General features: G+C 37.0%; 1 protein-coding gene across 2 annotated transcripts; it reads left to right on the top strand.

The window, feature by feature from the left end:
- Positions 1-1005: 1005 nt before the first annotated feature.
- RFC3 (replication factor C subunit 3) lies at positions 1006-25953 on the top strand. Of its 2 annotated transcripts, XM_040448176.1 has the most exons (10): positions 1006-1196; positions 3762-3899; positions 7017-7084; positions 9147-9244; positions 12466-12647; positions 13676-13812; positions 13898-13996; positions 24029-24098; positions 24188-24203; positions 25647-25791. In XM_040448176.1, the coding sequence occupies exons 1-10, from the start codon at positions 1110-1112 to the stop codon at positions 25670-25672; spliced, it is 921 nt and encodes a 306-aa protein (XP_040304110.1). In that variant the 5' UTR covers positions 1006-1109; the 3' UTR covers positions 25673-25791. The 2 variants fall into 2 exon arrangements, with proteins under 2 accessions (XP_040304110.1, XP_040304109.1); XM_040448175.1 differs by lacking the exon at positions 24188-24203 and having other exon boundaries at positions 1007-1196; positions 25647-25953.
- Positions 25954-26574: the final 621 nt, after the last annotated feature.

Raw genomic sequence — 26574 nt, forward strand, 5'->3', positions numbered from 1 at the left:
TTGTAAGACATATTTGGAAATCAATACATGCCTTGTAAGAACTTGCAACCTAATGACAGCAAATATTTATAACAATATATAAAATAAAAGCATAAATTAAACAATGAATTTTATGTACAACTAGAAGGGTGCATTTGAGAGTGCAGTTTGAGAGGCACAATGAAAGTTTTACATGGGCTTGCTCTGCAGAATATTTTCCCAAGGGTTTCACATTATTCTCATTAAAAAAATTTTTTTTAAATGTTTATTTTTAAGAGAGAAAGAGAGAGAGAGTGCAAGCAGGGGAGGGGCAGAGAGAGAGGGACACACAGAATCAGAAGCAGGCTTCAGGCTCTGGAGCTGTCAGCACAGAGTCCCACGTGGGGCTGGAACCCACAGACTGATGAGGAGTCCACTGGCTTAACCTACTGAGCCACCTGGGCACCCGTTATTCTCATTTTAATCAGAAGGTTCTACAAACATTCTGGACTTAAAATAACATACTAATGTCATATTGTCTCTTCTACAGGGCACACTTCTGTAGTTTTTTGTGGCCTTTTGATTCTCTTGCTTTCAACCCAGTAAGACTCTTGAGGAATCGAAGTAAGGAAAGGTAGTGAAGATTAGATTTTAATTTTAGCAATTTGTCTTAAACAGCTTTATTGAGAGCCTACCCAGTGAGAACTGACCAAGGTCTTACATATTCTAGTACCGGGAACAGGGCCCAACGCACTATTTATTCTTCAGGTTTCTGTAAAACGAATGAGTGGACGAACGAACGAACGAAATTAATCAGGGAACATGGCTCCTCTGAGTATCTGTATTTGAAGCCCGGAGCCGAATTTCCAATTTTGTTTAGTAATTTTTGGACTATCATACAGGGTAAGAACAACACAAAAAAATGATTAATAAGACAATGAACATCATTGACCAGACGGCACCAACACTGCGGCTAGTACTGTCCCGACCCAGCTTCCGTAGTCTTTAGTTCTTTGGTCGCGTAAGCGACCAGGGCCGGAAGTGACGTCGCGAGATTTGGAGTTCGCGGGAGAACATCTCTCTGCGTGCGGACCGAGAGAGCGCCCGCGCGCGGGATTTTCAAGCGGCCGACCCCGGGAATTGGAGCTGGCATGAGCCTCTGGGTGGACAAGTACCGTCCCTGCTCTTTGGGACGGCTGGACTATCACAAGGAGCAGGCGGCCCAGCTGCGCAACCTGGTGAGTCCGCGTAACGGGGCAGGGAGAGCGGGGAGAGGGTAGGCCCCCATCTCGGGAGTTTCAAGCCCCTAAGGAGTGGTAGGCCCTGAAGTGAGAAAGCATTGAAACAGAGGAAAATGAGGGAAGAGTGCACTTGCAACAGCAAATGCAAATTCCTTGAGGCAGGAGTGTGTCCGGCCTATTCTAGGAACCTCAAGAAGGCCAGTGTAGCTGGATAATAGTGGGCAGAGGGAGGGGCGGGGGGAGGTGCAGATCCAGTAAGTTCTTATAGGGTGAGATCGGAAGCCATGGAAGGTTTAGGGCAGAGAAGTGACATCATCTGACTTTACTTTTTAACAGGGTAACTTAAAATTTCTTGGTGTCATTTCCCTTATTTATAAAAAGGAGGGTGTTTTATTTATTAACTTCAGAGGTTATTTCTAATTTTAAAAGGTTGTATTAGATCGTCCTTGAGTGTAATTCCTAATAGAAGATTTTTTTCTTTTCTCCATCCTGATGTGTATTTTCGTGTTGTAGTTGGTATAAGTGTCGAATGGCAATGTTTTCTGAGAAACAAACTGAATATTTTAGGAAATGGAGAGGGGAGAAGGGTCTTGAGAAAAATCTAGTGTCTGTGTAAGCTATTTATTCACTCCTTTTTAGAACCAAGTAGTACCATATGCTAATGGAAGTGTTTTGCTCAGCTCTCAGGTTCTTCAGTACCCACCTTTTTTCTGTTACAGGTACTATTTGGTAAGTACTTAAAAAAATGAGAAATAATGAAAAAAAACAACAACTCTATCCTTATTCAGAGTCATTGGAAAAGTTGATAGTGTTGTGAGATTGAAGGTTTTTTTTTTTTTTCCTTTTTTAAATTATTGGTATTCCATCTATGGTAGTGTAAGCTCTATTACAGCTGTATACAGCTCTATACTTCCATTTCTAGACAAATTGCATTTTCTCACCATAGCTTTCACTTTGATTTTCTTAGGCAAACGACACCTTTTATTTTCTATGGCTGTCTTTTTGTTATACAGAATTTGGAGTAAATATTTTGGACAAAAATTTAATATACTGCTCTCGGATGTTTATAGATTTGCTTTTAAAAACTGTTCAACTGTTTTACTGTTGAATCTACAATTTAGTAAAACTGGAACATTTAAAGCATACCCTTAATTTTTGGCTAGATGGAGTTTAAAAAGCAAAGGCAAAGGTATTTGTGAAGCACCTGCTATTTTCCAGGCACTGTTTCAGGTGAATAGTTCCTTTCCTTGATACTTTTTTTTTTCAGTGCCAGACATAGATGAGTTTCCAAAGTACTAAAATTCACCCCAATAAGCTTTTCTGTTAAGATACTTATTTCATTTTTTTCTATAATGCTTACTTAGAAACTTCTGTCACAAGATTTTATGCCCCTGAGGTTAAGACCTGTGTTCTCAGTGTTGTTTTTTTTGGTTTTTTTTTTTTTTTTTTTAGCCTTCATAGCACTGACTCCCAAACGTGACTGATCACCAGGGTCACCTGGGAAGTTTTTTAAAAGCACAGTCTTGTACTCTGTTGCAGCACTGTCAGTGCCCTACTCCATCCCATTGCTCTTGACTTATAAATGCACACAGATTGACTTCCAGCTTCCAGGATCTGTGCTTCTTGAAGGCTTTCTTTTGCTGACGCTCCTAAGCAGACTTGAAATGCCTGGTAATTGATGCTCTTCCTTAATCTGAACCACTTTCCCAAGCAATTTGCATCAAAGGATTGATGACAGCGTATTGTACTACAGCTTCCCCACCTCTTGGGTGGGTTAACGTTGTGGTGTGTTTTTTCTTTAAAAAAAATTTTTTTTTCAATGTTTGTTTATTTTTGAGAGAAAGAGAGCTAGGGAGGGGCTGAGAGAGGGAGACACAGAATCCTAAGCAGGCTCCAGGCTCTGAGCTGTTAGCATAGAGCCTGATGTGGGCTCAAACCCACAAGCGGTGACATCATGACCTGAGTCAGACGCTTAAGTGACTGAGCCACCCAGGCGCCCCTATTGTGGTGTTTTTTTTTACACTGGCTTCAAGAGTATCCCCAGCAGGATTAAACTGCAGATGCCCGCAGTGGTTAAGCAGATAGTGCATTCATTGGCTGCCTTCCTTTCCTTGCTTTGCTTCCTTATTCCCCTACAAAGTTTTCCTTTATTTTTCAAATAAACTACATACATTCAATTCTTAAAAAAGAGACTTTAGCCCATACTAAGTCAGGCATCATTTCTTAGTTACTGAATCTTAATCTCATGGATGGGGTCCAATAATCAGTTTTTTATTTTAAAAAGTTTTCTAGGAGTTTTTGAAAGCCTGGAGCCTGCTTCAGATTCTGTGTCTCCCTCTCTCTCTGACCCTCCCCCACTTGTGCTCTGTCTCTCTCTCCCTCAGAAAAAAGGAAATAAATAAAAATAAATAAATATAAAAGTCTCTGTATAGGCTCATACATACATATTTTTGAAGTTTCATAAGTGGAGAAACAAAATATTTGATACCTAAAAAGTAGTTTAATTCTCTCTAGAGCAGTTGTTTGACTAGGGAAAATGCCTCTTTTTTTTCCTCCCCCCAGGTGCAATGTGGTGATTTTCCTCATCTCTTAGTGTATGGGCCATCAGGTGCCGGAAAAAAGACAAGGATTATGTGTATTCTACGTGAACTTTATGGTGTTGGAGTGGAAAAATTGAGAATTGAACATCAGACCATCACAGTAAGCATTTTGCTTTGAGGCCTCCAAATATTTATAGGAGGGATTTCCAGTCCTATCATATATATTCCCATGGCCCTGTCCATTGCTGCCCAATGTGTGATTTAAGTAAGAATTTCACAGATAACCCAGATGCACAGGATTGAGAGCTGCTGATTTATAGACCTAACTGTTAAAACCAGAACAAAGTCAGTTATGTTCGAGAGGAAATATGAGCAACCAGAGATTTGGGGTAAATAAAATGTAGGCAGTGGAATTTATTTTAGATTATCTAGCAAATCAGTACCTCAGCTGAAACTGGAACTCAAGTCTCTACAGGTCATTATTCTGAGAGCAATAATGGATTTGGAAAAACAATGATTTTGAGAAAAATTTTAAATGTGGAATCAGGCAACTTGGTAAGGATTAGACAGCTGACTGATTAGACAAGGACGCACGAAGCTCTGGGATGTTCAGAGAATTCCTATGATTTATCTTGGCTGAGCTTTCCAGCCTGTACCATGCAGTGCATTTTCATACTCTTCTTATAGACAGTGGTTGAGATTTAGTTGAAATTACCTTCTCTTGGTGTGCCCCTCTCCAACCCCATTAGAATTAGTTTTTCCTTTTTTTTGTTGTTGTTTAAGTTTTTTTTTTTTAAGCTTATTTATTTATTTTGAGAGAGAAAGAAAGCGTGATCAGGGGAGTGGCAGAGAGAGAGAATTCCAAGCAGGCTCCGCACTGTCAGCGCAGAGCCCAGTACGGGGCTTGAAGCCATGAATCATGAGATCATGACCTGAGCCGAAATCAAGAGTCTGATGCTTAACTGACTGAGCCACCCACGCACCCCTAGTTTTTCCTTTTTTAACCCATAGCTTATACTTTTTAGTACTTACTTTGTTTTGCCTTCATTATAGTTTATCATACATTTTTTTTTTTGAGAAGATTGTATTTGTTTTGAAGTTATGCAGGGAACATGTCCTGCTCATTTTTATATCCTTCATAGCCCGTGGTGTAGCATCTTGTACATATTAGGCACTGAAGAAATGAATGCTGAGTGACTGGATGGTAAGTAGTGCTATTAATAGAATCTTTAGGAAGATAAATCAATTTTGAGCTAATATTGATGAGCTTGTGTTAGACACATTGAGTTTAAGGTGGCTTGTGGTACATCCTGGTGGGAACTCTTATAAAATATTCAGGGACAAATTTTACAAGAAAGGTGTGGGATCTGTAGGAAGAAAACTGTAATACCTTATAAAAGGGAAAAAAAAGCTGATCAAATGGAAATATCCAGTAAGTTCTCAGGTAGGAGGCTTAATATTTTAAAATATCTGTTTTCCCCAAGTTACAGTATAAATTTCAGTGAAATTAGAATTAAAATCCAACTTGTTTTTTTAATTTCATGAAATGATCTGAAAGTACATATGAAAGAATACCTTTCTGAGACCATACAAAAAAGATTTGTGAAGTGGGACTTGTGTTATGAGATATTAAATCATATTGTAAGGCTGTTTTAACTAAAACAATAGTATATTGGCATGGGAATAGAGAATTTGATCAGTGGAACTTATTAGAGAGCCCAGAAATACGATGGAAAATCTATTTCAAATCAGTATTAAAAACCGGAGTTAGCAAAGTGTGGTAGCATAACTAGTTATCTACTCTGGAGAAAATAAAGTTGAATCCCTATGATTCATAATTTACAGAGATGAGTTCCAGGTGAATTAAAAACTTAAATGTTAAAATGAAGCACTAAATTTCTTAGACTATATGAGCAGCCTGTAGGTCGAGAATACCTTTTAATAGAAAACATAGAAGGGGCAGGGGCGCCTGGATGGCTCAGTTGGTTAAGTGACTTTGGTTTGGGTGATGATCCTACGGTTTGTGAGTTCGAGCCGAAACAGGCTCCATGCTGACAGCTTGGAACCTGGAGCCTGCTTCGTATTCTGTGTCTCCTTCTCTCTCTGACCCTCCCCTGCTTGCACTCTGTCTCTTTCTCTCAAAAATAGACGTTAAAAAAAGTTTTTAAATAAGGAAGTGATAGAAAAAAAGAAATATGTACTTGGATGTATATGAAATTTATGTTCCTATTATAGAATATAACGTACATAGAATCAGAAAAACAAATGATTGTCAAAAAATAGTTGAAAGGAATGTGTTAAAGATTTTACAAATTGACAATGAAAGACAACTTGGTAAAAAACTGAATAAAAGAGTCAGAGAAATATAAATGACCAATAAATGTGTGTAAAGATGTTTGTCATTTTTGATAAAGAGAAGCAGTGAATCTGTTATCAAATTGGCAGAACTTAAAGGCATGATATATCCAGAAGGGAATGTTGGGCAAGAGTATTTGTTGCTAGTGGAAAACTGAATTGTTAGATTTTGGGGGGGGAGATAGGCTGATTATAGATATATACATACATACATACACATAAAAATTTAGAAAATGTGTCCCCTTCAATCCAGCAAATCCTTTATTGGGAATCTATTGCATAGAAATGAAGTCAGTACATGATAGATGTATGGAGAAGGATGATAATTGTGGGATAGTTTGGGATGGCAAAAAGCAAGAAGCAAAATGCCCATCAGTATGATTGGCTTTGGGACATCCATGTTATAGGTCATATGCAACTAATCTACACCAGTATCTGAGGGGAATTGTGTAGATGCATTGTTAACTAGGAAAAGTAAAATACAGAGAAATGGGTATGATTGACTCTTTTTTTTATAACTTTTTTACAAGAAACACACTCTATAGAAATATATTAAATATATATATATATAAATAGATACATATCTATGTGTTTATTTTTGTGTGTTATGGAAAAGTCTATGCAAGGACATATGCAGACTGTTTACAGGGATGATCATTCATAATGAGATGGTTTGTAGATTTCTGGAGATAGAGGGAAAAGTAGAAAACAGGATGTGTGATATGACCCAATTTATATAGAAATACGTTCATCTGCACATAGAGAAAAAAATGGGGTTAATGGAGTTAAAATATTCTTGCTGGTTATCTGAAGTTTTTTTTTATGAAGAATAAATTGTTTTGAAAACAAACAGTGAAACAGAGAAAAGAGGAGAAATAGCCAGTAATTACACATTCAGAACATTTATTTTCTTTGTCCACAGACTCCATCTAAAAAGAAAATTGAAATTAGCACTATTGCGAGCAATTATCACCTTGAAGTTAATCCCAGGTAGGTTTCTACTATATAGAAACAAGTCTTCTTTTTTTTTTTTTTTTTAAGAGTTAAACCCATTCTTGAAATAGAATCATGTGTGGAAACACCATATGTACAATAGGTAAAAGTAAAGATGCCCACTGTGAAATAGGGAGACTAGAACCTTTCCATTTCCCCTTTTCTCTGACTTCTGAGTCAAATAAGTTTAATAATTAAGTTTTCTTGCTCTATAGAACTCAGTGTTTTATACAAAGTACATTTCATAGTCATTAAATTTTTGTTCTGTTGGCTCAAGCAGAACTGATAGCAAAATAAAGTATGGCTAAAAAGTTTGTAATGTCTGGAGTGAATATTTCAGTATATATTTTGTATTACCAAATATTTTTTTTTTTTTTTTTTTTTTGCCTCTCCTTTGTTTCAGTTTCTTGATTAAAGTGTGTTATCATAGTCCACCAACCAATGTCTATATTATTTATCATGACTTAATCAAAGATTAGGCTCCTGTTCGGAGACACATTGAAAACTCATGCCATGGCAGTGTAGTACTGCTTAATAGTGTAGAAGTGATTGTCTTGGGAGCAAAGTTGAGTAAAGCTTCAGTTTTGTCTGGGGCCTGGTATGTTCTTGAAGGAGAAGAAAATCAAGGACATCTTCAGGCAAAGGCAACCTTTTTGGGCAGTGGCACAGAGATGAGGATGAACATCTATATCAAGATTGAATGGAGCAGGAGGAATATAGTTATAAGCTAATATGTATTCAGTAACAGGCACTGTTACTTTACATGGATAATTATATGTAGTTTTCAAAACAGCTTAGGCATTATTACTTTCCTTATATGTGTCCAAGAAAATCAAGAGAAATATGACTGGTGAGAAAGGGTCTGATTAGAAAAGTAGGGAAAAATGGTAATTTCATAGACAGAGGGAAGTGTTTTTGATTCTTGACTAGGAAATGATCATAAGAGACACTTGAGGCATATTGATACAATATTAGTGAATTAAGAAAGATTTGATGGCTGTTTGGGAAAATAAACTAAAGCTGATTTTTTTGCCCTGTTTCTCATCTTGAGTTCTTCTGTGGCAAGAGTAGTCCATTAGAGATTGAGCTGATTGTTTTTCACGTGTTTGAAATTGACAGCCTAAATTAACTAGGTGACTTTATGTTGGTTTGTGAGGTGCAGGACTTAGGTGCTAAAGCAATAATGTAGGTGTAAATGACAGATAATGCTTATCATAAGTCAGTAGTTTACAGAGTTCTGACTATCTTAAATTCCATTTGCTTGTGTCATCATCTTGCCAGGACCCTGAATCAGCTCCATGGTAGTGCTGGGAGCAGACTTGTCTAAGCTTGTTCTCTCTCAGACCTTTACTATTTGGGTGGAGAAGAGGCATGGAGGTTAAATTTTTGTTTCAGAGTTATTTTTACATTTTGGGTGACTACAGATGATTGAGAAATTAGCTGTAACTAGATACTAACTATAGTCGGTGCAGAAGTATTAAAGTATTTGATAAACTTAGGTATTAGTTATTGCTTTTTGTTTTTTAATGTTTATTTTTGAGGGGGAGACAGAGCATGAGTGGCGGAGGGACAGAGAGAGAGAGAGAGAGAGGGAGAGAGACAATCTGCAGCAGGCTCTAGGTTCTGAGCTGTCAGAGAGAGAGAGAGAGAGAGAGAGACAATCTGCAGCAGGCTCTAGGTTCTGAGCTGTCAGCACGGGGATTGAACTTGTGAACCGTGAGATCATGACCTGAGCTGAAGTTGGACACACAACCCACTGAGCCACCTAGATGCCCCAGTTGTTGCTCTTTTTTTTTAAGTAACAATAAACTTAATATAAGCACGTTTACCGTTTTCAGTGTTATCTATCATATTGTAATTGAATATTGGAATATTGTTATTTTAATGACCCTGAACTATTTCACTTTGAAAGTTTTGTGAATGTAATTAGGTGTGAATAATTTTGATTAATATTTTAACCACTTAAAATCTTCAATGTTTTTCTTATAATAACAGATTAAAGGGATAATACTTTCTAAATACCTAAGTCTATATTTACCATTATTTTTGTATTATATAGTGATGCTGGAAATAGTGACCGGGTAGTAATTCAAGAGATGTTGAAAACAGTGGCACAATCACAGCAACTTGAAACAAACTCTCAAAGAGATTTTAAAGGTATGTGATAAACATATTTCTTTTAAGGTGAACACTGACCTGGTACATAGTGAGTATAAGGGAAAATGTAGTGGGGAAACATAAATTCCATCTATGTAGCGAATATTTATTAACCTGTTCTATGCTGAGCATTGATGTTCTCTTAGTTTTGGACGTAAAAGTGAGTAAGACAGGCATGATCTCTGCTCATGGGAGGTTGTAGCCTAATGGAATTGAATTTTGGTGGAAAGAGGACAATTTATGCCACTCATTTGTTATTTTAGAACTAGATAAGTAATGAAAACACCTTATTTAAAATAAGAAATAACATGATTTAAGCAGAACTATTCTGGGGCACCTGGGTGGCTCAATTGGTTAAGCGTCTGACTTCGGCTCAGGTCATGATCTCGCAGTTGATTAGTTTGAGCCCCGCGTCGGGCTCTGTGCTGACAGTTCAGAGCCTGGAGCCTGCTTCAGATTCTGTGTCTCCTTCTCTCTTTGCCCCTCCCCTGCTCACACTCTTTCTCTTTCTCAAAAATAAACGTTTAAAAAAAAAGCATAACTGTTCCTAGGACCAAAATTACATGTTTATTATCAAATATTAAACAAAATCAGGTATGATTTTGCTATCCAGAGACAATTACTGTTAACATTTTTGTCATTACCTTCCGGTATTACCTGTATGCACATGTATGTGTACATTCTCATAGAAGATTTTGTGATAATAAATATGCCAGAATTTAATGCCTTTGATACATTTTGCTAAATTCTTCATTCAAAAGGTCGATTTATACTACCATCTGAAGTGTTTGGGAGTGCCATTATTCCTTGACATTTATCACCATTGTGGTCAATTATTTTTAATCTTTATCAGTTTGAATGGAGAAAATAAATTGTGTTTGTTTTTTCTTTCAGTTAGTATGATAATTTTTTTCTTTTGTTTGTTGCTCATTTTACTGTTTTGTGAATTGCCTATGCATATTTCAGCTGGTTTTTATCTTCCTTAGTTCACTGTATTTCAGAATAAATTTACATTTATCTATTTTTTGCTACTGTAAATGGAGTCTTACGTTTTCTAACTTTTGTTATATGTGATAGCTATGATGTTTATATCTTAATTTTATGTTTTACTATATTCATTGTTGTATTGTTTGTAATAGCCTTTCCATGGTTTGAGTTTTCAGATATATATTTATATCATCTCTGAATAGAGATAATTTTTTCCCTTTCCAATTTGTATGGCTTTCAACATTCTTTCTTATCTAATTATGTTTACCAATACCTCCAGTATAGTGTTTAATAGTACTAAAGATGGTGGACATCCTTGTCATGACTTTGGAAGGAGAGCCTTAGGGTTTCCCCATTTAGTTGCTGGATTTTGGCCTGAGGTGTATCTATTTTTTTTTTTTTAAGCTTATTTATTTATTTTTGAGAGGGAGAGAAAGGGAGAGAGCACACTCATGCATGTGCACACGCATACTCGAGTGGAGGAGGGGCAGAGAGAGAAGAGGAAGGATCCCAAGCCGGCTCCGCACTGTAAGCACAGAGCCCAACGTAGGGCTCTAACTCACGAACCATGAGATCATGACTTGGGCCGAAATCAAGAATTGGACACTTACCCGACTGAGCCACTCAGGCGTCCCTGTATCTATTTGATCGTAGTAAGAAATAAGAAAGTAAGCATCAGTTTGTATTTTATTGAGTGTTCCTAATGTGAATGTGTATTAAATTTTTTCAAATGCTGTTTCTGCATCTGTGAATGTGGTATTAAGATTTTTCTTTTTAGCTCTGTTGGTCAAGTAGATTATATTATTGGCTCTTCTAGTGAAATTGCTCTCTATTTCTAGAGTAAACCTCACTTGGTCATGATGTGTTAATTTTTAAAATATGCTGCTGTTTTCTGCCTACCAAGGACTTATTTTTGTATCATTTGGTCTGTAGTACTTTATGTTAGGTGCTATTTGTTAGATTTTGGGATCAGTCTCCTTGTTTCTATTTTTCCTGTCCTATTCCATTTGGATTCTATCTCTAGAATTTCTCCTCACTGTGAAGGATTGTCTTGGAAGGGAGCTTCATTTTGTTTTCAGTGTTCTGTTCTTGTCAAACCTTGTTGCATCCAGGTTCCTTTGCTTTAACCCATAAATTGAACCCTGTGGGTGCTGTTCTCAAATTGTCCCATTGTACTTCACAGTGTGTTCTTACAGGTACCTGGATTTGGGTTCTGTACCAAAGGCTGTCAGAAACATGGTACATTCTTGCCACCCTCCCACACATAGTTGCTTGTTCTCATTTGCTCATATTAGGGAGTTCTTAGGTAAAACCTATCACTTTGTTTTGATATAAATGTTGTCCATGAGTCTTTGGTCTTGGAATCTTTCTACTTTTGTGGGAGAGATTCAAATCTACACTGCCATCTTCTAGAAATAACTTAATATGATGAAAAATACAATAAATAGTTGTATTCAGTTCTAGCTATATAGTATTCCTGAAACACTTTAAAGTCAATCCTTTATTATGGCTCGGTGGAATCTCATAGTACATGTGACCAGCTGTCTTTATTCTTTTTGGCTCTGTTTCTTGCATCAGTATTTTCCAAAGTATATTCTTAGGCATGATAAGATTTAAAGTGTTCCCCAGAAATGTGCTTCTGAGATAAAATATTTTGGGGAAGTACAGCCTAGCACCTCTCTGTCTTGGTGAGTTTTGGTTCATATAAATATAATAAAGACTGCAGTGAATTCTACAAAAAAGTAACATCTTTAACTTCATTTTAGCCTAGTGTTTCTTAACTGTGATTGGAATTTTCTTTTAACATCTTTTCTTTAAATGTTTATTTTTTTATTTTGAGAGACAGTGAGCACAAGCAAGGGAGGAGCAGAGGGAGAGGGAGAGAGGATTCCAAGTAGATTCCATGCTGTTAGCTCCTGATTCTTGATTTCAGCTCAGGTCATGATCTCACAGTTTGTGGGATTGAGCCCTGCGTCAGTGCAGAGCCTTCTTGGGAGTCTCTCCCTCTCTCTATGCCCTTCTGCGTTCATGAAGTCTGCCTCTCTCTCAAAATAAACTTAAAAATAAATAAATAAAATAAATTATTCTCACCATACCTGAGACTTTTATATGTCCTTGCCAAAGGGAAGAGTAGTATATCAGATTTCTTATTTAGAATTTCACTCCAAATAATGAGAAGGAAGAGAAGGAGATAGATTCTCAAGTTAAAATTTGTTTTCTTTCTCCTTGACTAGTGGTATTACTGACAGAGGTTGACAAACTCACCAAAGATGCTCAACATGCTTTGCGTAGAACCATGGAAAAGTATATGTCCACTTGCAGATTGATCTTGTGTTGCAATTCTACATCTAAAGTGATACCACCTATTCGTAGTAGGTGCCTGGCGGTTCGTGTGCCTGCTCCCAGCATTGAAGATGTAAGTCAAGTGAAACTTTTCAGAAGTCATTCATTTCAGATTCTCTGAGTACTGTGTGTATATCTTTGTCAAGTTTGTTTTGTAAAAACATAGTGAAATGTATTAGTGATTCAGGAACAGCTATGGCCTGGATACTAACCTGTAGTAGATATATAAATGAATATGTATGGTAGTAAATACCAGATATCACCAATACATAGAAAACATGATTATAAACTCTTATTAAGAATAATATTGCGTATATGCCATCAATATTTAAGAAGTTCTTCCTTTTAAGTCATTTTCTTTACCTTAAGTAGGTATGAATTTCACTAAACTAGTTAAGGGCTAGTTATTTAGTTATTCTAGTTATTTAGTTATTCTACCTCAAGCTGATTTAATTGGCTTTGGAGGAGACTTGAGATAGATTTCTTTTCTTAACACTTATAAAGTAAAAATGGAAATTTCTCACAATAAGCAGCTTTCTTGCTGTTAATAGATTTGGGGTGATTTTATGCAAAGTAGGGATAATATGTCACCTTGTGTTAGTTGCAAAGTGGTGAAGTAACTTTATTAGAAGTTTCACTTATAAAAATTTTGAGAGTAATATAGTTAAAAGGGACCACCAGGTTACACCACTCCTGTGGGCACTATTCGCTTCTTAGGGCATGCAAGTAATACCCCCCGAGTCACGCAGAATTCAGCCTATGAGACTCTACTTGGCAGCCCTCTGATCGGTGTCCTTGTCAAAGACCTGAGGCCTTGTGTGTTTTTTCACAGCACCCTCCCCCTCCCCCACACACACACCCAGCCCCCTAAGATGGCTGGCAGGACTTGGAGCTCAAACCAGCTCTTTCTGTAGTTGGCAGGACCAGTTGCTGCCTCTTCCTGACAAACTTGACTGACCCCTGGCTTTCTGCTAAAGGAGCCTGTGGGTTAGGGTTGGGAGTGACAAAAATAAATAACAAGGGTCTATAAAGGTGTTATCAACAGAAATTGCTTCAGTGTGCTGATAGATTGCCCGTTTTTGTTAATTGTCTTTTTTGTAGATTTGTCACGTGTTATCTACTGTGTGTAAGAAGGAAGGTCTGAATCTTCCTTCACAACTGGCTCATAGACTTGCAGAGAAGTCCTGCAGGAATCTTCGAAAAGCCCTACTTATGTGTGAAGCCTGCAGAGTGCAACAGTGAGTGAAAGGGGCAGTGACCACAGGAAACATTTTGGGGCACAAGCTTCCATATAATTTATTGTGTTCTCTTTTTATCATGTAGATATCCTTTTACTGCAGATCAAGAAATCCCTGAAACAGATTGGGAGGTGTATCTGAGGGAGACTGCTAATGCTATTGTCAGTCAGCAGACTCCACAAAGGTAAGTAGTCTCAAAAATGACCATAAAAGTTTGATCATAGAAATAGAACAGATAGTCTGAGTTTTGGATTAGCTGTTTCATACTACCACCAGTGCCATTTAGAATTATAGTTAAATCTTGAATATGAATACTAAACTTTCAAAGAAAAGATAGGATTTTAATTTTAGAAATTTAGTGGTTCAGAATAGGTGGTATTTAGTAATGTGGCTTTTATTAAGCTATTGACATTTGCATATGGAACTTACATATAAATTAAAACAAATCTTGGAAGTTTTAGTTTTCCTTTCAGAATCTCAGATGACTTAATTTATAACTCAATGTGCTTAATTTTCTAATACTGAAAAGAATAATATTATAATTGTAATTGATGCATCATATCTTAGAAAGATACCAGGCTATGAATCATACCTCTACTGATTTTTATGCTCTTGAGCAGGTAACTTCATTTTAACGAGTTTTAACTTTTTCATTTTTATAACGAAGATACTGTTGTTATTACTCTGCCGGGAATACCTGTGCCTTTGCTATGAAGAGCAAAAAAGATTGTGTGATAATGGTTTGAGAACATACATGAACTCTGTGCTCAAGTATGATGATAAGCTCTGTTAACGATATTGTGTATATGCCACCAGTGTTTAGGAAGTGTTTTATAACATATTTGTTGAACAGTTGTTTTCATTTACTTCTGTGGGTCTATTATTCAGTAGTGGCTCATACTGAAAATATGTCAGCCATTAATTGTTTGATTTATGACAACTTTGAGAAGGGCCATCTACTTTTCTCCAAATCAGGAGTGGCAGTTTTAAGGCCCAGAGGTTTTTAAGGCTCGTTGATATGTGGTCTCCTATTCTTCATGCCTGTCAGACCTGAGAAACCATCTCTGGACTTAAGAGAGGGTAGTTGATTGCTTTAAGAAACACACTGGACTGTGTTCATCTGCTAAAGTTTAAGCTTCGTTGGTTCATGTGAAAATAATCGTGAGAAAAATATACCTTGTTTCTCCTCTTGGGTGATATATCTGATGAATTCTAATTTTTGTAAAGATTCTTCAAAAGGATTATAACATGTACTCTTTGGCCACCATGTAGATTCGTGGATAGTCATACATAATGGGTTCTTAGTATTTTATCAGGGTTTGCTTTGAATTCCTATAATTCATTTATTTTAATGGAAGAATTTAATAGTTTTTAAGAAGTGCCAAACATTGTAAGTAGTCTCTTCAGAAAAAAAAACTTTAGGAAAAAGTGTGCATTCCATTTTGTAAAATATTGCTAAGCAGTGAAGTAATCTCAGCCTTAAAAGAGATAAAATTCAAAACATGTTTTAGGAGACTTTTACTTTTGTAAAATATTTCTGCATTGAAGATGACTTTCTTGTTTTCTGATTTTAAAGACGAAAACTTGGTAGTAGCAGTTGTAGAACTTTCCTAATTTTAGGAGAGCTAGGTACAGATGTTGTAGTATTTGATAATTACTAGTTTGTTCTTAAGACTTTAGTTGATCATTGCTTTGCTTAATTCTTCTAGCAGCTGCTATCTCTTTCAATTTTCCAAACAAGTTTGGGCAGCTCACAAATACACTTTTTTAAAAAGAGGTGTTATTTCCTGATTAGACTAACAGTTGTAGGAAGTGATTTCGTTGTGCTACAAAAAAGAAATTTGAATTTCAAAGCTTTCAGGTTGACCAAAAATACTAGGAGGGCTGGTATCATTCTGATTATTGGCCCACACAGTACCAAATAATTGTTTCTCATTTTTGACCCATTAGACTTGCTGTGATATTTACAGTCTTGATTCTTATTTGATTTATTTTAGAAGAGTCATAGTTTTCTAATTTGATAGCTAATTTTAGTGAGCAATTATTAATGTTCTTACACTGTGACATCTCATTTAATTCATAGAGCAGTCCTACATGGAAAAGTATTATTATTATCTTTATTTTATAGGTAAGAAAACTGTTTTGGGAGATTATTGCTTACTTGCAGACATTCAGTTAAGAATCAGAGACAGTTCAATAATACCATGTTTCTCTGACAGAAGAATTTGTACTCTTTAGCACTTGCAATCCCCAAGAAATAATGACACAAAGAAATTGTAGAATGTATTCATTTTTAAGAAACTAAGTTATATTAGAAATTAACTCAGACTAAGACAAGATGCATGTAACATGCACACAATGCACACAGCATAGAACAGTTGTAGAGGAAAACATCCTGAATTAACTTTTTAGAAATAAATGATATGCATAATTATTAGAATAATTTTGGGGTGCCTGGCTGACTCTGTTGATAGAGCATGCAACTGTTGATGTCAGATTGGGTGTATAGATTCCCTAAAATGGTTTAATACCATCTGTCATTTGTATCTGTTTCTTAACTCTTTAATAATCAGGGTTACTTTTTTTTTTTTTTTTTCATGTTTACTTATTTATTTTTGAGAGAGAAGGCAGAGAGAGAGAATCCCAAGCAGGCTCCACACTGTCAGTGCAGAGCCTGATGTGGGGCTTGAACCCATGAACTGTGATATCATGACCTGAACCTAAACTAGAAACCAAGAAGTTGGATGCTTAACCGACTGAGCCACCCAGGCACCCCTGCTTTTTTTTTTTTTTTTCTTTCTTTTTTTAAAGATAATACTATCATGTCCAAGAAGGATCAAGGCCTTTGGAATCAGACTTGAATTAAAATTCTGCCTCAGTGACATGAGTTTAAATGAAAGCCTAACCTCTCTTTTCAGTAAAAGAATGGTGTTGTGAGGTATAAATAGCATACTGCAGTCAGTCTCATACAGAGGAAAGAGTTAAATACTTTGGCAAACATTGGAAGGGTATGGATTGGAGAGTAAGGCAGATCTGTTCTTAATTCATGGTTCTTCTATAGTCAACTTTGTGAGGTTACTTAAACTATCACCCTTTTTTTTTTCTCATCTAAAAAAAGGGAGATAATGCCCCCACTCAGAGCTAGTGTGAGGACTTAAGTAAAATAATTTGTTACAGTGTCTTGCACATAGCAGATGTTCAAAAGATGCTTGTTTTTTTCCCACTTTATTTTATTTTGATACAACTTCATACTCTTGGGCTCTCTGGAGAAGAGTCTGAACTACTTTTAAGAAATCTTTGATGAGGGGATGAGGAAAGATGGTGAAGTTCTGTTTGTCTTATCTCTGAAATGCAGCTGTATCAGCACCAAACTATTTTGCATACCTAGGAAATTGATCTGAGGATTAACACAACAATATGCATAACTTGAGTCACAGAACTCGGCAGGTACACTGTGTGGAGAAGTGAACTGGGGGAGAGAATAGCCACAGAGGATAGGGAGCTGTTTTTGTGGAGAGAGGAAAGAGGGGTGGAGAGTGCAGGAAAAGCACTCTCCTGAAAGTAGCTGGAGAGAGAGAAAGAGTGAAAACACTAACAAGTGACTGAATAAGAAATCTGGTCCCTAAAACCAGTGACAGAAAGGAAGGAGAGGGTCTCAATACCATTAGGATTCTATAAACAGTGGAGCACAGAGTTGGAAATTCTGGAACTCAATGCCTGGTGGTGCTCTGGAGAGGAAAAAGGGCAAATCTGCAGGAGCAGGCAGCGGGGTCTGACGGGTCCATGTGCCACACAGGGAGAAGCGGTTCCCCTTCTTGGAAAACATTTGGTAGACGCCATATGGCCTCTCCACAGGCAGTGGTCCCAGCGGACCCCTGAGAGCACCCACATTTGCTATTGAGACAAAGACACCTGAGCCTGTTGAAACCAGGCACTGTCGCTGTGTTGGGATTTGCCATAATCTCTGAACTTCTACCACTGTGCGATTGCACAGACATTTTCTGGGGGTAATTCACCACCCAGCCATTGCTCAGCGAGCGCCTCCCCCAGAGAGACAGCAGGGGTCTAAGCTGCAGGGGTCTATGAAGTGTGGGGTTTTGAAACACAACCCCATCTGAGATAAAACTCTGGAGGGAGATGCTGCCTGGTAGGCTGATGGGTTGGACATGGACAGGATGGAGGTGGGGAGTGGATGGAAGCCCAAGACAAAGGAGAGGTGCTTGATTGTGGGTTGGTGAGAGCACAAAGTTCCTTTGTCAGACTAGAAAGCTGGGTGAAGCCATTTCCACCTCTCCCGCATACATGCATAACGGTGCGCGCAGATCACACTGATCCAGCTCAGTAAGCTAAGCAGCACCACCTAGTGGAGAACAGAGCCTTTTCACCAAGCCCTGCCCAGCTGTGCCCTCCAGGCACATCCCCTAAAAGTCCAACACAGGTCTGTCTACCTGCTTAGTGTATGGACTATAGAGTGCTTCATAGTTTCAGTTCTACAGGAAACAATATAAGACTTAGAGAACTCAGTGACTTATTAAAAAAGAGATAATGTCCAAATCTTAGTAGTCCTAGATGATGAAGAGAGAGAAAAAGGGGCAGAAGTTTAATGTGAGCAAATTATAGTAGAAAACTTTCCTAATCTGGGGAAAGACACATCCAAATCTAAGAAGCACAGAGAACTCCTATTAGATTGAACAAAAACCGACCATCACCAAGGCATTTCATAGTCAAATTCACAAAATACGCAGACAAGGAAAGAATTATGAAAGCAGCAAGGGAAAAAAGAGTCCTTAACCTATAAAGGAAGACAGATCGGGTTCACAGCAGATTTATCCACAGTAACTTGGCAGGCCAGAAAGGAGTGGCAGGATATATTCAGTGTGCTGAACTGGAAAAATATGCGGCCAAGAATTCTTTTTTAAATTTTTTTTTTCAACGTTTATTTATTTTTGGGACAGAGAGAGACAGAGCATGAACGGGGGAGGGGCAGAGAGAGGGAGACACAGAATCGGAAACAGGCTCCAGGCTCTGAGCCATCAGCCCAGAGCCCGATGCGGGGCTCGAACTCACGGACCGCGAGATCGTGACCTGGCTGAAGTCGGACGCTTAACCGACTGCGCCACCCAGGCGCCCCAAGAATTCTTTAACCAGCAAGGCTGTCATTCAGATTAAAAGGAGAGATAGTGAGTTTCCCAGACAAACAGAAACCAAAGGAGTTCGTGGCCACTAAACCAGCCTTGCAAGAAATTTTAAGGGGGGGACTCTGAGTGGAGAAAAGATGAAACAAGACAAAAAAAGACCAAAAGCAACAAAGACTAGAAAGGACCAGAGAACATCACTAGAAACACCCAACTCTACAGGCAGTACAACAGCACTAAATTAATATCTTTCAGTACTCACTCTAAATGTCAGTGGACTAAATGCTCCAATGAGAAGACGTAGGGTATCAGAATGGATAAGAAAACAAGACTCCTCTATATGCTGCTTATAAGAGACCCATTTTAGACCTAAGACATCTACAGATTGAAAGTAAGGGGTTGGAGAACCGTCTATCATGCTGTTTGTGGCTAAAAGAAGGCTGATGTAGCCATAGTTATATCAAGTAAACTAGGTTTTAAAATAAAGACAGTAACAAGAGGGCATTATTATTCAGAAGGGCATTATATCATAATTAAGGGGTCTGTCCACCAAAGAGATCTAACAATTGTAGATATTTATGCCCCCAACATGGAAGCATCCAAATATATAAATCAATTAATCAAAACATAAACTCATTGATGATAATAACCATTATAATAGGGGACTTCCATACCCTTCTTACAGCGATGGACATTTCATCTAAGCAGAAAATCAAAGAAACAATGGCTTTGAATGAAACACTGGATTGGATGGACTTCACAGGTGTATTCGGATCATTTCATCCTAAAACAGCAGAATACACATTTTCTCTAGTGCCCATGGAACATTCTCAGAATAGATCACATACTGGGTCACAAATCATCCCTCAACAAATACAAAAAGATCACGAGTATACGTTGCATAGTTTCAGACCACAATGCTATGAAACTTGAAATCAACCACAAGAAAAAATTTGGAAAGATCGTGAATACTTAGAGATGAAAGAACACCCTACTAATGACTAAATGGGTTAACCAAGAAATTAAAGAGGAAATTAAAAAATACACGACGCCAGTGAAAATGAAAACATGACAGCCTAAAACCTCTGGGATGCAGCCAAGGCAGTCATAAGGGGGAAGTATATAGCAATTCGGGTCTTCCTAAAGAAGGAAGAGAGGTCTCAAGTACACAACCTAACCTTACACCTAAAACAGCTGGAAAAAGAACAGCAAATAAGTCCCAAACCAGCAGAAGACAGGAAATAATCATTAGAGCTGAAGTCAGTGCTGTTGAAATAAAAAAAGCAGAACAGATCAATGAAAGCAGGAGCTGGTTCTTTGAAATAATTAAGAAAATTGATAAATCCCTAGCTAGTTTGATCAAAAAGAAAAAGGAAAGGACCCAAATAAAAATCAAGAATGAAAGACGAAAAATCACAGCCAACATTGCAGAAATACAAATAATAATTAGAGAATATTATGAGTAATTACATGCCAATAGGGCAATCTGGAAGAAATGGACAAATCTGGAAGAAATTGAATCCGTAATCAAAAAATCTCCCAACAAACAGAAGTCCAGGACTGGATGGCTTTCCAGGGTAATTCTACCAAACGTTTAAAGAAGTGTTACCACCTGCTCTTTTGAAGCTGTTCCAAAAAATAGAAATGGAAGGATAACTTATAAACTCATTCTATGAGCCCAGCATTACTTTGATTCCAAAACCAGACAAAGACCCCACTAAAAAGGAGAACTATAGACCAATTTCCCTGATGAACATAGGTACAAAAATTCTCAACAAGATACTAGCAAACTGGATCCACTAATACATTAAAAGAATTCTTCATGATCAAGTGGAATTTCTTTCAGGGATACAGGGCTGGTTCAATATCTGCAAATCAATGTGATACATCACATTAATAAAAGAGAGGATAAGAACCACATGATCCTCTCAAAGGCAGAGAAAGCATTTGACAAAATATAGCTTCCTTCCTTAATAAAAAGTCTCAAGAAAGTAGGGATAGAAGGATCATATGTCAAGATTCTAAAAGCCATGTACAAAAAGACCCACTGCTAATATTCTCTATGGGGAAAAACTGAGAGTGTACCCTCTAACGTCAGGAATGTGACAAGGATGTCCACTGTCACCACTCTTATTCAGAGTAGCGTTGGAAGTCCTAGCCTCAGCAATTAGACAATACAAAGAAATAAAAGGCACCCAAAATGGCAAGGAGGAAGTCAAACTTGTCACTTTTCACAGATGACATGATAATCTATTTGGAAAACCCAAAAGACTCCACCAAAAAGCTGCTAGAACTGAAACATGAATTCAGCAAAGTCTCAGGATATAAAGTCAACGTACAGGAATCAGTTTCATTTCTATACACCAGTAATGAAGCTGCAGAAAGAGAAATCAAGGAAGCGATCCCATTTACAATTGCACCAAAAACCATAAAATATTCAGGAATAAACCTAACCAAAGAGGTGAAAAACCTATACACTGAAAACTATAGAAAGCTTATGAAAGAAATTGAAGAAGACACAAAAAAATGGAAAAACATTCCACGCTCATGGATCAGAAGAGCAAATATTGTTAAAATGTCGACACTACCCAAAGCAGTCTACATATTCAATGCATCCCTATCAGAATAACACCAGCATTCTTCACGGAGCTAGAACAGTCGTAAAATTTGTATGGATCCGGAAAAGACCCCAAATAGTGAAAGCAATTCTGAAAAAGAAAGCCAAAGCTGGAGGCATCACAATTCTGGACTTTAAGCTGTATTACAGAGCTGTAATCATCAAGACAGTATGGTACTGGCACAAAACAGACACATAGATCAATGGAACAGAATAGAGAACCCAGAAATGGACACACAAATGTATGGCCAACTGGTCTTTGACAAAGCAGGAAAGAACATCCAGTGGAAAAAAACTCATTTCTTCAGCAAATGGTGTTGGGAAAACTGGACAGCAACATGCAGAAGAATGAACCTGGACCTCTTTCTTACACCATACGCAAAAATAAACTCAAAATGGATTAAATACCTAAACATAAGACAGGAAGCCCTCAAAATCCTAGGGGAAAAAGCTGGCAACAACCTCTTTGACCTCGGCTGCAGCAACTTCTTACTTGACATGTCTCTGGAGGCAAGGGAAGCAAAAGCAAAAATGAACTATTGAACTTTATCTCATTAAGATAAAAAGCTTCTGCACAGTGAAGGAAACAATTAGCAAAACTAAAAGACAACTGACGGAATGGGAGAAGATATTTCAAATGATATATCAGATAAAGGGTTAGTATCCAAAATCTGTAAAGAACTTCTCAAAATCAACACCTACCAAATAATCCAGTGAAGAAATGAGCAAAAGACATGAATAGACACTTTTTCACAGAAGACATCCAGATGGCTAACAGACCCATAACATGAAAAAATGCACAACCTCACTCATCATCAGGGAAATACAAATCAAAACCACACAATGAGATACCACCTCATACCTGTCAGAATGTCTAAAATTAACAACTCAGGCAACAACAGAAGTTGTCAAAGATGCGGAGAAAGAGGAATCCTTTTGCTCTGCTGGTGGGAATGCAAACTGGTGCAGTTACTCTGAAGGAACAGTATGGAGGTTCCTCAAAAAATTTAAAAATAGAACTACCCTATGATCCAGCAGTTGTACTACTAGGTCTTTCTCCAAAGGACACAGGAGTGCTGTCTTGAAGGATACAGGGGTGCTGTGCTGGTGGTAATAGCCAAAGTATGGAAAAAGCCCATATGTCTATTGACTGAATGGATAAAGAAGTGTGGTATATATCTATAATGTAATATTACTTGGGATAAAAAAGAATGACATCTTGCCATTTGCAACAATGTGGATGGAACTAGAGTGTATTATGCTAAGCTTAATATATGACTTCACTCATATGTGGAAGATACAAAACAGGTAAACATAACAGAAAGGAAGCAAAAATAACAAAAAGAGCAAGGGAGACAAACCATCAGAGACTCATATACAGAGAACAAAGTTGTTGGGGTATTGGGTCGGGGGATGGGCTAAATGGGCAAGAGGCATTAAGGAAGACACTTTTTGGGATGAGCACTGGATGTTATATGTAAGTGATGAATCACTAAATTCTATTCCTGAAATCATTATTACACTGTATGGTAACTAACCTAGTTGTAAATTAAAAAAAAAAAAAAAAAAAAATGAAAACTTGCTTTGAATGGAAGTGTTCTAGTATTGCAAAAGAAAATCTTTGATGAGTCACTTCTCTGATCTAAATATGGAACATCTGTGATATTTACTAATATCTTCCTAAATCTTACTAATATTTTACTAAAAGCTTTAAAACATGTTTTCCCTTTAGGGTACTAAGTATATATATGGAGAAAGATAGTTGTTTTGTGTGTACTTACAATTTTGTCATTTCCTTCTTGCCATTTTAAAATGCCATATGTATTCTTTCTTTCCTGGAACTATTATGAGAAGGGCCGAAAATTAAGAGCTCAGAGGTTGGAGTATTCATATTCACTTAGACAGTCTGATTCTGTGCTTGCCTATGACCTATTGTACTGCCTTTCTGTGACAGGACCGCTTTGTTTCCTTGCCATACTGCTTTTTTACTTTGCAGTTGAGGTAGTATGTAATGATATATAGAATCATGCTTGTATGCTCTTTTCTTGTATAATTAACTAGTGATTGTCTTATCTTTTCATGACCATTTTCTAGATGTCCGAGGTATCTATCTGGAGGAAAAATAAACATATTCCCATGATATGTCATGAAAGTAGGTTGAAATGCAGTGTGAATAATGTCAACCCTCACTCTTCCTGAAGTCTTAATTTTTATCTGGCACTTTCATGGTATTTTGATGTAATTAATAACTCAATATAAATGTCTGACTTTAAATGAGTTCTGAACATTTTCTTTTAGAAACATGAACTGAAATTAGGAAAAGCTTAAATGTGTATCTTAAGTATGATAAGCCATTTAACAAAATGTATGGGAATTAATTCATAAACTAAAACAGCACAGTATGTTCTTGAAAAAATTGTGTCTTATTTTCATTACAAAGTATTAATTATCTTGTTTTATATAGGCTCCTTGAAGTCCGTGGAAGACTTTATGAGCTTCTAACTCATTGTATTCCTCCTGAAATTATAATGAAGGTAATCCGATTTCAGTTCCTGAACCATTCATAACCATGAAATTTGGACTTTTGCAGTACTGAGACACATTGTCATTTCTTTCTCTCCAGCTCATTAATTCAACAGGTATTTATTGAACCTTTCCTGTGTGTGCCAGATACCATTAGGGGAGTGTTGAGGAAGACCTGGGAGGCCCTGACTTCAGAAAATATACATTTTAGTGGGGTGAAATGGGAAACAAGAAGCAAAAGGATTTCAGAATGTTTTAAGTGCTACAAAGGAAGTAAGAAGGTGAAATGGTAATAATGGAAGGTGGGCTGTGGAAGGTCAGCAGTGGCTTCTGTGAGGAAGGCGTGTTTAAACTGAGACTTGGAAGATTAAAAGAGAGGCAGGGTGTAAATAGTTGGGGAACAAGTACTGTTAACCTTTGAACCTTGAAGCTTTGAACGATGTGGTAGTTAAGACCCTGACCTCCTGCATAGTTGAAAATCTGTGTATTACTTTTAACTATCCTAAAAGTTGACTCCTAATAGTCTACTACTGTCCAGAGGCCTTACTGATAACACACTGGATTAACACATTATGTAGATGTGTTATATACTGTATTCTTACAATAAACTAAGCTAGAGAAAAAACTTATTAAAATCATAAGGAAAATACATTTATGCTACTGGACTTACTGAAAAAAATGTGCTTACAAGTGGACCCTCACAGTTCAAACCCACGTTGTTTAAGGGTCAGCTGTATTTCAGAGAGTGAGGTTTAGTGCACATAGGGAATGACATTAAAGAAGTAGGTAGAGTCTAGACTTTGTAAGATTTTGTAAGGCACAGCTTTAGGTTTGGTCTGGTAGGTCTAAGCCATGTGTGTTGACTGATTTAGATGTTAGGGAATGCAGGGGGTTCTGTTTGTATTTATTAAAGTTATATGGCAACACTCACAAGAAAAAATTCTAATTATGCCAAATATAAAAGAGAGTGAGTTCTACCCATCCATTTCTACAAGGGTGAGCACTTCCAACAGACCTGTATTCTAGTCACGTAGAAATATGCCCATATGTATGGCTGTGTGTGTATAGTTTCACAAAGCTTCACAATGTTCTGCATTGTGGTTTGTTTGTTTTTTTTAAATAATGTAGCATGGATGATACTTCATGACAGTATGGATTTATTTTATCCTTTCTAGTGGATGAATGGAATTTCATTATGGGACTATATCATAGTTTTTTGAATATGATGCTGTGTGGAACTTCAGGTTGGCTACACGTTATTATTGTAACTAATAATGTTGCAGTGAGCATCTTTTTACTTCTCTCTTTGCACCCTCATACATTAAGTATTTGGCATTTGGAATATGATTGATAGCTACCACATTTTACACTATGGAAAAGGTATGCAATTTTTTTGTTTTTGGATGAAAACTACCATATAAAAGAACATACAAAAGAGATTTCACAAGTAAAAAGAACATACTGAGGTTTTGCTTCTTTTTTGAATGAGAAATAAAACTTGTTCAGCTTATTATTTTTTTAATGATTACTTTTTAAATTACTGGTTATCTTTTTTTCAGGGCCTTCTCTCAGAACTTTTACATAATTGTGACGGACAGCTGAAAGGGGAAGTGGCCCAGATGGCAGCTTACTATGAACATCGTCTACAGCTGGGTAGCAAAGCCATTTATCACTTGGAAGCATTTGTAGCCAAATTTATGGCACTTTATAAGAAGTTCATGGAGGATGGATTGGAAGGCATGATGTTTTGACATCTTGACAGCTATCCTTAATTCTTCCTAATATATCTCAGTATCATCATTTACATCCATTTTATATTGGAAGAGCTGCAGGTAAAATAAACTAACTTCACTTAACCATGCCTTATTTGTGGTGTTTTGTGGTTTTTTTTGGTAGCAATTTTTCTGTGAACTATTAATTATTATACTTAAATAATTGCTCTTTTATACTGTTGAAGTTATTGAAAGGACACAACTTAGAAACTTCAGAGTCCAGAAACATGATTTTAGAGTTTAATATACTTTCAAAATTTGCTATTCAACTATGCATTGTTGGTCTTCCCATTTTCCATCCTTTCTCTCATCTGTTGGAGGAAATTTACTACATACAAAAGCAGAGATTGTTTTCTATCCTCTAAATGACCATTTTTGGCCACAGGCACATAACTCTGCTTGGCAAGTCATTACCTTTAATCATATTTTCTCTCAGTCAAGAATTGTGGGTTTTTTTTTTTTTCCAGGAAATATAAGGATTAATTTTGAAATAAAATAGCCTGAGTGTGAAGAACATTGTTGGTACCATTCCTGTTGAGACTATAGAAATCCAATTTTATTTCAGTAATTCACATATTAGGTGGGCTACTAAGAAATAAGAATGTTTTCATTGTACTTGAGATTGTTGAAGAATATGCATCATGTGTTTCACAGCAAAGGTATATTAGTATAGAAATTACTCTTTGAACAAGTGTATTTTTCTGTCATTGATCCT

This window comes from Herpailurus yagouaroundi, unplaced genomic scaffold, assembly GCF_014898765.1.
Source record: "Herpailurus yagouaroundi ecotype Mexico unplaced genomic scaffold, PumYag 197, whole genome shotgun sequence".
Taxonomy (NCBI): Eukaryota; Metazoa; Chordata; class Mammalia; order Carnivora; family Felidae; genus Herpailurus; species Herpailurus yagouaroundi.